Source organism: Ctenopharyngodon idella, chromosome 21 (assembly GCF_019924925.1).
Source record: "Ctenopharyngodon idella isolate HZGC_01 chromosome 21, HZGC01, whole genome shotgun sequence".
NCBI classification, from domain to species: domain Eukaryota; kingdom Metazoa; phylum Chordata; class Actinopteri; order Cypriniformes; family Xenocyprididae; genus Ctenopharyngodon; species Ctenopharyngodon idella.
In genome coordinates, this window is record NC_067240.1 from 4,277,496 (window position 1) to 4,289,035 (window position 11,540).

Genomic DNA, 11,540 nt, shown 5'->3' on the forward strand with positions numbered 1-11,540 from the left:
CGCGCAAGGTTTATGCGCATGCTCCAAGTCTTATTCGCTGTTTTAAGTGTATCTCTATTGCAGAATTACAGCTCCACATACTGGTCTGGCATGTATACTACATCATTTTGAGTCGTTTCAGTGGTTTCGTGTGGATGCAGATATTTTTTGAGACGAGGAAAAAAAAAAGATCGGATTGGGTAAGCTCTGGCTTCATGTGGACGTAGCCTCAGACCTTACCGAGGATATGTGTTTTGTCAAGATTAGAAAAGGATTTTGACTATAAAGAAGCTAAAATAATTATTGTAATATGAAACCTGACACCACCCACTAGGGAAGGAGCTTGCTAAAAGAAATCAAAGTACTGTTTCCATGGTAAAGCAACATCCGATTTCAAAACGGTTTCCACAGGATGAATCTTGAGTTTGTAAGCTTTTGACACTCAAAAAATGATTTTTTGATGCTGTCCACTTTATTTAAACAATTCATTTTGATTTAACACTATTGTATTTGGTTTCTGGTTCAAATGTGATTGCTTCATGTTAAATCGACTTGAAACATTTACTCTTTGACTTCATTTTGAAATAACATGTTTCAATCAAGTAACCCAATGAAACAGGACTTTCACTTCCCATCGTGCTTTGCACAGAGCTGAATAGGAAGAGTAAATGTTGAAATAAAGTGTTATTTTATGCATTTTTAGCGAGATGAGAAAATGGAGAGAATTGTTAATGTTTAATGTTCTATTATGTTGGTATTTAAAAGTTTCTGTTACATTTGTGGTTTTGGGGGTTACCATTGTGGTAAAGTGTTGAAGACCTGCTAACAATACTTCAAATTGCTTTAAAGCCCCACTTAAGTGCCTTGAAACGCACAGCATTATTCAATGTGTTGCAGTTTGGCCAGAGCTGTTGAGCTTGGTAAAGCCTCAGTTTCCTTCTAATCTCCTCCATATCACTTTAAAATACAGCATTCTGTGCAGAATTCAAATGGGTCTGATATGTTTTGTGGTCTGCACCAACTCGAGCATATGATCCACTCTCTCCACGAGAGGTGTGTCTGGACCAGAGCAGACTGTGGCACGCTGCGTTGGTTTGCGTGACACTAACATGAAACCAGACTTCATTCACCTCAATGGAAAGCATATTTACACTGTCTTAATTGTTCCCTATCCCCTATATTGTGCACTATGTGCCATTCAGCATGTAGAAAATAGTAAATGTTTGAACAAGTGAGCAATTTCAGCCGCAACTTCAGTGCCTATTTATAATGTAGGGGGCGGGACACTTTAGATTATAGAGAGCATTTGATTGGACAGAAAATCTGATGAGAAGCTCAAGTGCAGCGTGATGTCATCAAAATCGTTGATCCATATTGGCGGAAGTGAGAAACTGTAAGTTTTGAACGCTTATCCTCTCCCGTGGCCTCATGTGTCCATCAAATGCGCACTTCAGAATCACACCAGAAGTAATAGGTCACCCAGGGACTTTTCGCCTACTGTTTAATCGAATACTATGTAATTGGGCATACTATATAGTAGGGAAGTATTCGATTTTAGATGCAGCGAAAGACTTTGAAGTGCTTCAGACTAATTGTTTCAGACTCTGATATTAAATGTATATTATGAGAAAATTAAAGTGATTTTTGTACTCAGATGCATGTAAACCTGTTCTAAGAGACAAAACTAGGAGCCTTTTAAATAGCATATTAAGGGCATTGCATTTAGCATAATTTATCAGCAGGTGGCAGCAAATGATATTTTGTACAAAAATAACACCTTTGCATCTGCTAAAATCAAACAGCTCAATGCAAAATTAGTTTTCTGATTTCACAATTATTTTGTATACACTGTCACTGTATTATGAATGTATTAATTGTAATTATTATTGTTTGTAAAGTTTTATTGTATATCATAGAGTTCCCCCCCAAAAAATAGAGACTACAATCTGAACAACTAAACGAAATTGGCTTCAAGTGAAAATCTTCATCTTATAAACTCCAATGATGATTGACAGTACTTATTGATTACCCTCATTGATAAAACTGATGCTAATCAGCAGTTCAACAAATGGATAATGTAAAAACTGCTGTAGATAATGTCAAAAGAATTTTGAGGGGACAAAGATCAAATGATCATTGATTACAAGCTTGTTGTCAAATCTGTTCTTGTGCATTTGACACAACATTAATATGAACACCTATTATCACAGCAGTCACATGGGCTGCTAAAAATGTGGTGTTTGACAAATGTCTTATACAAACAAAACACCCAAAGCAAACAACTGTTTGATCAATCAGATATTTTTGTGCTGCTTTATTCAAATCTAGAGTGAGTTCCCAGTTTAATCAATAACTTAACTTTGACATGGTCCCATTCAGAGCAAAAGACCCGCCATATCAGCAGCACTGACCGTGACATATAGTGACAGAGCTGGAGTTGTCTGTGTTTTTCTAAACTAGCCCATTTTTGGGACAAATTTGCTAAAATTTCCAGCAAAAACTGAAGAAAAAAAAAAAAGAAAAAAAAATCTATTGTGTCTATTGTGTAAAATTGAAATTTTGGGGCAAAACAAAAAGATGTAAAGTGGAAAAATACTTTTTTTGCCCACATTGTTGTTCAAGGCTTCAATAGAAAAATGTGCAGAAAAAAAAGGCAAAGGAAAAAAAAATGAATAAATTTATATATATTAAAGACGTATATACTTAATATAATAGCCTATATATTACTTAAGTTAATTAATATATATGAATAGATTAATTAATATAGATTAATGTACAGCTACGGTAGTTTTAGTAAATATAAAATTTATTACATAAAATGAAAGGAAATTAGATGAATACTAAAACTACTTTAGCTGCTGCTAATAATAGTAAAAACTTGGAAAAAATAATGCACTGCCCTGCCAAAAAACAAAACAAAAAAAACAAGTAAAACAGTATGGGGCTTTGCTATAAACACATGCCAATAGAGTACTTTGAAATTGAAAAAGGAGCAAGCGAAAGAAAAAGAGAGAGAGAGCGAGCGAGCGAGAGAGAGAGAGAGAGAGAGAAGCTCATTGGCAGTGCTCACCTGATTGCGGGGCTTCTTTTCATCTTCTGCCGCATCAAAGGGTCATTTCGGCCGCGGCGCTGAGAATGAAGTGATCACCCGCATCGCGTCACCTGCATTCTTACATCTACATTGAAGCTTTTCACCCACAGCATGACCATGAAGAACAGCAAACCGATTGCTCTGGATCGGCGCGATATTCATTCCCTCCTGGATCTGATCGGTGGCTTCGGTGCCGTAGTCGCCGTGGGGATCATTGCCATGCTGTCGGTGTGCGCTGCGTTCTTCATTTACCGATCCTTCAGAGGTCAGCGCGGGAAGGGCGACGAGAATAACGGGAACGAAACGGCGGTAGCAACGGGTGAAGGGAGCTCGGCTCGGAGGAGGAAAAGAGAGAGGGGTGATGATCGACCTACCGAGTCAACAGGTAAAACCGGACAATTGTTGAAGCACAGTAGGCTAAATATTGGTGCGCACATGTTTGAGGCTTTTTTAGAATACCACACATAAAATATCACTGTAATAGATGTGTTGAGAAATCACATGTGTCGACGTGACAGCCATAAACGCGGTAAACGGCGAAAAGCTGTCCCGAGTGAGCGGCCCGCTCTGTTTTGGCCAGTCAGAAAACTTAGCCAATCAGAAACGTTTTCTGCATGTCAATCATTTTGCGCGTTTACTGACAGAAATGTGGAGAGCGGGGTTTTGGCGATGGATTATGTTATTGATTCTGTTATCATTATGTTTGTTAGTCCTTTTATCCTTAAATTTAGGTTACACTGTTTACTTTGAGCAAGCAAAATTTCTTTGGACACGGCAACAAACAGGATATGATGTCAAGCTTTAAGGCTTGTTTTTAATACATAATTAATGACATAAAAAAAATTCTGCGCTCTAAAACGCTCCAATAAAGCCACACTTTGGCACACATAATAATAATAATTATTGTTATAAATCACCAAAAACGTGGAAATATACACTACCGTTCAGAGGTTTGGGGTCAGTCAGATTTAAAGGTAGGGTAGGCAATTTATTTTCATAAACACTTGAAACTCTCTTCACATCCCGTAGAAGAAGGGTCTACAGTAAGTATTAAAAAAAATGATTTAAGTAACATTCTCTTTATTAACAATCTGGTTAAAAAAAAGTTCCATTTCAAGTGCACCACACATGTTAAATATCTTTGCAGAAAATATGGCTGAAATATGAAGGCAAATGTTGTACAAACGTATCTTAAACACATCTTATATACTCAGAAATAATATAAAATAAGAAAATGCTAAATATTTCTTAGCCAAAAAGTAATAGCAATAAATAACACCAGTAATAGGCTATTATTAACAGCAAATGCTTTGTAAAAACAGAAAACAACAGCAGCTTTCAGCCTGTCACCATCATGCAAACATGAAATATCAAACATACAGTAGTAGTGGTTTACAGGTTTTAGCATTCCATTGCGCTATTTGTCCTATTGTTTTTATGTTTGGCGGATATGTTTAGGTGTTGCACTTGTGTCTCGCGTCTTTTGCAGCGTCTCACCCATGAAACGGCATTCTAAAAACACGGCGGTCAAGTTAAAAAAAAAAAAAGACATGTAAACTCGCGTTTAATAACTTTGCCTTTTTTTTCCTCATTCCACTGCCTACGTCTCATTTTATAACGCAATAACGCATTTCTCAATGAACAGACGCTTAAGACTAGTGATGTGTTCTACGTTCATAGAGCGTCACATGAGAGCGGTTAATCAGGCGCGCCGGCGCCATCATGTGGTCGGATCATTTTCTTCTCCTAATGCGTTTTTTATTGCTGTATTGTCAACATGTCTAATTGTAACGCTTGCTAAAATTTTTATTCAATATTTATATTTATATATTTATTTCTCAATTTAAAAAATAATAAAATTGAGGCAAAACATTAAATTTGAATTAATCGAAAAAATCAGGAAAATCGCCCAGCCCTATCTAGTTGCATTTGGTCACTCAAAAATGAAAATTAACCCATGATTTACTCACCCTCAAGCCATCCTAGGTGTATATGACTTTCTTCTTTCTGATGAACACAATCTGAGATATATTAGGTCCTAGCTCTTTCAAGCTTTATAATGGCAGTGAATAGAGATTTTGAAGCCTAAAAAAAGCGCATCCATCCATCATAAAAGATATCCGCACGGCTCTAGGAAAGCTGTCGGAAGCTAGTTATTTTTCTTACACAAATGCATCGCTTCACTTCAGAAGGCCTTTAATAACCCCCGGAGCCATGTGGATGTCTTTTATGATGGATGTTTGCACTTTTTTGGGCTTCAAAATCTCACTCTCTATATAATGCCATTATAAAGCTTGGAAGAGCCAGGACATTATTTAATATAACTCAGATTGTGTTCGTCTAAAAGAAGAAAGTCATATACACATAGGATGGCTTGAGGGTGAGTAAATCATAGGGTAATTTTCATTTTTGGGTGAACTCTCTCTTTAACAATATTAAAGCATTTTACAGATCCCACACTTTTGAACTGTACTGTCTACTGTGTATCTCTCCGCAACATTGAGGTTTGTGTTTTTTGAATTCAGCTACTGTAAGAGGTCAATCTGAGATGAATTGTGATTAGTCTTTTCTTTCTTGCATCTGTTAAACCATCTATACCGTTCTTTAGCAAAGAAACCTATATCTTGAATATGTCCAAAACCTGAAAAATTTGACCTTTACGCATTGTATATAGAGTTAAATAAAAAACCAAAACAAACAAAAAACCCCAAAGCTTGTCCAAATGTTTGCGTAACATCCTTGGCTCTGATATTCCAAAATCTTGTTGAAAGTTCGACAGTGACTCTCATGTTCAGCTGCCAAAATACAAGTTGAACTTAATGTCAAAGTTAAAGGCCACTCTGATGCAGCATTTGATTTCATAGAGCCAAAGCCTGAAACGTAAACTTACACCATACTCTTTTGCTACCCTGTAAGCACTGGTATTTCCTTCTAGAAAAGCAAATCTAGTTAGTATACCAAGTTCTAAAGTCACAAACTCATTCCCACTGATCTGAATTGTTGTTTTCAGTTCTCTAGCATTCACGTATCATGGTTTTTAACTGTAACTTTATAAATGTTTGACATTCCTGCTCAATTGCTGAGGAATTTTGATTGATTTATCAATAGATGAATAAACATTGCGCAAAGTCCATCAGTAAGTAATCTACTTCCAGCCACAGGTCATATTTACATTGACTATTTTGGATTTAAAAACAGTGACAAACACTTTTCCTATTAACCGATCTTTCTTCCTCTTACAAAAATTGTTGAACTACCATAAAACCATTGACACAATGAAAACATAATGCACAAATAACAAAAAAGAGAATGAAAAGGATAGAAAGATAGAAAAAGACTATATGTTCTTTGCTAAAAGAATTCCCATATAAATTTTTGATCATTTGAAGCGCATATGACGTGGCTAATGCATTTTCATCTCTTTTAGGAGAATGTCAGGATGGAAAGCAGGAGTGTTGCAGCGAATCCAGTAACCTCTCAGACACAGACAACATGCTCCTTCCTACTGAGATATCAGAGAAAGACCTGAATGAAAGCACTCTCAAAGACTTGGAGGATATTACAGATGAGCTTCTAACGGACTTAGAACCTGAAATGCGAGACAAAACGGATTCTGATCTGGATCAGTGTGTAGGAATGGATCCTGACGAAAACACGGTATGTGAGGATCATATTCAGCATGAGGATGATGATGATGGTGGTGGACGTGAGGTTTTGGCTGATGTGAGTGTACGATCGACGCAATTAGATTGTCAACATGAGGAAATTGAGGAATATCTCGACAAATCTGAGACGGGACTGAGTGGAGACACAGATGAACCATCTGAAACTGAAAGCGCTCAGGAGATCATTTATCAGAGACATCAAGTTCATGTCACTACTCAAAGCAGTTCTTCTTCAGACCAAACGGTTAAACCATCCAATCCTAGTAAGATCCAATTAGAGGAAGACAACAAGATGTCAACGGTGGAGGAAGCAAACAAGAAGTTTGAAGATCACCATGACTGGCGTTTTCCACGAACGAATAACTTAGATTGCTGTTGCTATGATAATAAGTCTATGGTCAACCACAGCAACAGGTTCGACTTCCACAACTACTTGGGCTTCCACCCTGATAATACCTTCCTTGTTGGGTCTTCAACACAGGTGAGCCTCTCACACGAGTCTGGTGAGAAGAAAACCAATGAAGATAGTGCGTCAATGGAGAAAAAACATGAAAAGAATGAGATTAGCATCATGGATGCCATTATGGACAATAACGAGTGGCTAAATGTAGGGGCACCAGAGTTCAGAGATCGTCCCTGGCTTACGCCAACTGCAACCAGCACTGAAGAAAAACAGACACAATGGGGAAAAGAAGGGCAAGTCAAGACTGGTTTAGCCAAAGAGGACGAAGAACTGGCGAATAAAAGAGTAGCAACTGTTCCGCCTTTATCGCAAGTGGTTAACGTAACCTTCAGGATTCACTACATCACATACTCTCCTAGCCAGCTGGTGGCTGTTACCGGGAGCCTGCGGGAGTTGGGGGCCTGGGAGAGTTTCGTTCCACTCCACAGAGCCAAGGACGGATTCTGGGCCAACACTATCACCCTCCCCGTGGAGAGCCAGATGGAGTGGAAGTTCGTCCTGGTGGATGATGGAAGGATCACTCGCTGGGAGGAGTGTGGAAACCGCTATCTATTTTTAACAAGTCAAGATGAAGAAGTCTATCTTGACAAGTGCTGGGGATGTTGCTGAACTCAGAGGTGACTATCTACTAAAACTCTTAAAAATAAAGGTTCTTTATTGGCATCTATGGTTCCATGAAGAACCAAAACATCCATGGAACCTTTCCTGTTCATCGAAAGGTTCTTTGAGGAACCCAAAATGGTTCTTCTATGGCATTGCTGCAAAAATCACCTTTAAAGGCCTGTTCACACTGAGAATGATAACTATAACGATAACTACATTAACGTACAGCGCACAATATCATTCTGTTTATTATAAGCACGTGCTGCAGTTATGTCTTCTAACGCTTTAAATGCTCGAGCTCTTATAGCAGAATCGATTCTGATTGGCTCAATGATTTTATCATTCATCTGAAAAAAAAAATTGCTCGGAAATTGATTTCAACGATATTGTTTGTCTGTGTTATAGTTGTGGACTCTGCTATTCTTTTATATTTAGATTGATTTTTAGAACTATATCTTTATCATCATAGTTATCGTCCTTGGTGTGAACAAGCCTTTAGAACCTTTATTTTTAAGACTGTAGGGCTGCACGATTAATCAAAAAAAATTAAATTGCAATATCACTGCACTAAAACTGCTTCACACAAACTCAATCTCTGAATCACATGCTCTGAGTTTGGGTAGCTTTAACGTGCAATTGGGAACGCAACATGCGCAAAACAATCTTCACATACTTGTAAATGAGAAGCTCTTAATAAAAGATAAATAAAAGAGAAACTTTAAGGGCTCCCTGCAGTTTAACTTCAAATTAAAAGTTTGATTATTTAATGTTTAAAAATAAAAAATGAAGACAGCCATAAATATTAGTATTGTAATTTTATGGTTGTAAATTAATATTATGTTATACCATTTTTTTATTTTACATTGATATATTACAATAGTAATATTTATTGTTTTATTTAGTAATTTTTATATTTTATTTAGTAATATAATAATAATAATAATTATTATTATTATTACTATTATAAAGCAATATTGATGTATAATCACAAAATTCTGGCCAAATTGTGCAGCCCTACAAATAAGCACAGCATCCCTGGATTTTTTTAAATTGCATTTTAAATGACAAACGCAATTTATATCAGAAAAAATTCCCTCCAAATCGTGCAGCCCTACTATCTTCTTCCAACTCTATACAGCAATAATAATCCATAGTGCATTATTGAAATCCAGTATGTAAGATTATATTACAATATTATTGATTATTAATGAATCATTTCAATAAAGCATGAGGCTGTGGAACTGTTACTATAGCAATAAGATTATAACAATTATAACATATTACAAATATGCACTTTTTTACATCAATAAGTGATATGTGTGTGTTAAATATATATACAATTGTACTAAAAGTGTCTGCCCTTAAAACTATAATCCTGTAACAGCGACGTACCAAAATTAAGAAAATTCACAAAAAAAGTCTTTCATGTATAAAGGAAAATCTGAATGCTTCCAGAGGCTGAAACATCTTTTTTAACGTTTATCTCCATTCTGAAAATGATTTATGTGTGCACAATTAACTTTAGGCTGGAAACATACTCTATGCAAGTGCACAAATGCCAACGTGAACGCTTGGTTGATGCAAATATGCAGTCCCACTGTACATATATATAAGAAAACATCAATTCTCAGGGGGAGTTTCCTTCAAATATTACTGAATTTGTTATTCAGGTTTCTAGCTATGCACTTGTTGACTCTGACTAACTCTAACTATATTTTTGTTAAAGTAACACCGAAGCAGAGTTTAAGTTAATGAGATAATTAAGCATTTAATTAAGTGATGATTGAGCATTAGTGATGAACACCTGCCGTTAACAAGCAGAATCACTGAAGAAAAGAGAACCACAAGAACTACAGCTGACTTCAGCCACAACCTTAGATGAAATCAACTGAAGATAAAAGAAGACATTAAATCTCTCAAGATCTCAGCAGAGGAGGATTAAACAACTCCACAAACAGCATTACCAGCTTCACTTATTACTAACCAGATTGACTTTATTTCTGTCATTTGTCTACAGAAACTCTTATTGAGAATTAACAGAAGTTTAGATGTTGATGTTGATTTTGCTGTGTCTGTTACGACAGTATTTGATCTAAACAAGAAAACTGAATGCAGAAGAAGTCAATTTGTGCTAATGCTCGCTATAGCGTCCCTTGTGGTGACACTGACGCTGCATCCAAAATCGAATACTTCCCTACTATATAGTATGTGACAAACAATACACCAACAGAGTATTATGTCTGAATGCATAGTATTCGAAAAACAGTAGGTGAAAAGTTCCCAGATGACCTACTACTTCTACTTCTCAGACAATATGTGATTTTGGATGCAGCGTGAGAATACAACATGTAGTTTTTCTGCATTTTGAATCTTCACTCTGAGAGAAAAATATTATTTTAAGAACTGATCACCGTAAAGGTTCTTTGAGGAAAACTTCTTCTATGGCATCGCTGTGAAAACCCCATTTTGGAACCTTTATTTTTAAGAGTGTTGCTCTGTTGTAACAGTATTTGATCTAAAAGAGGAAATTGAATGCACAAGGGACACTAATGCCTGCTATACCGCCCCTTGTGGCGACACTGAGAATACAACATGTAGTTATACTGCATTTGGAATGACTGACACATTTCAGAACACATTTCAGCCTGAACTGCTAGAAACTTTAGCGTTTACTTACTTGCATAGAGTATCTTTCAGGCCTGTGATATGATTGTCCAGTATGCTTTGAATGCTTTGTGAACTGCTTGAGCAATGCAGAACACAGACCAGCCAAAAAACACAACTTTCTTTGTAGCAGTTTGGCATCCTACTCTGACTGTAATATGTTAAATGCTGACATAAAATCATCTAAATCTTTCCAAATCCCAGCCTGGACTGTTCGCATACAGCCTTTCCTCAAATCACAAGCTAAACAGCTGCTGTATCTTTGATTCTATTACACCATTTAAATGTGTGACAATGACATCAGCGTTCCTGCTGACGATATCACTGTAGCTTTTTGTTTGCCATCACTGTCAACTGCATGTAGCAGACTCTCATTTAGTCCATACAGAGATTTTATGCTTTTTATTTTAGGTAGCAATGAATTATAAAAATGTGAATATATTTTTATTGTTTCACAACGACTGCCTTAAAATGAATAACCTTTGCTGCTTACAGTTTTGAATGAACATGTTTATTTGTCTTTTTTGTTTTTCTGTGAAATTCAGGTGTAATACTGTTTCTGACCTTTAAACTTATGTTTAACTGTCAATCAGTAAATGTCACTCAGCAAATGACTTAATTCAATAAAATAAATTATTATATTGACAAGTAGTTGCTCACTATATTTTACATTTTTTCACTTAAGGACAAATACTGCTGTATATATAGTATATATATGTATATATAATATATTAGAGATGTACCGATACTGAATTTCTCCACCGATAGCCGATTATTCAGAGTGATAACGAGACCGATAGTCTGGGGGTTCTGCCTTTTATACCTTCTTTTAAATGAATGATAATTTCATTATAATTAATAATCATATTTTTAATCATTATATTTGGAAAGAAATGCAAATAGAAACTTTATTCTCTCCATTTCATCAACTTGTTTCAGAGTAACTGGTATCAGTTGTAAACAAACACATTACTCAAATTAATATTGACAGATTAAATTAATATGTCTTAACTTTCTGAATGTTATTAATTCATATAATTACTATTAATATTGAACATCAAACTGGTTTCTTAGA

General features: G+C 36.0%; 1 protein-coding gene across 1 annotated transcript; it reads left to right on the forward strand.

The window, feature by feature from the left end:
- The first annotated feature begins 3,049 nt into the window (after positions 1-3,049).
- Positions 3,050-11,113, forward strand: stbd1 (starch binding domain 1). The gene is made up of 2 exons (XM_051877843.1): positions 3,050-3,455; positions 6,498-11,113. Exons 1-2 carry the CDS (start codon positions 3,182-3,184, stop codon positions 7,805-7,807), a joined length of 1,584 nt encoding a protein of 527 aa, XP_051733803.1. The 5' UTR covers positions 3,050-3,181; the 3' UTR covers positions 7,808-11,113.
- The last annotated feature ends 427 nt before the right edge of the window (positions 11,114-11,540 follow it).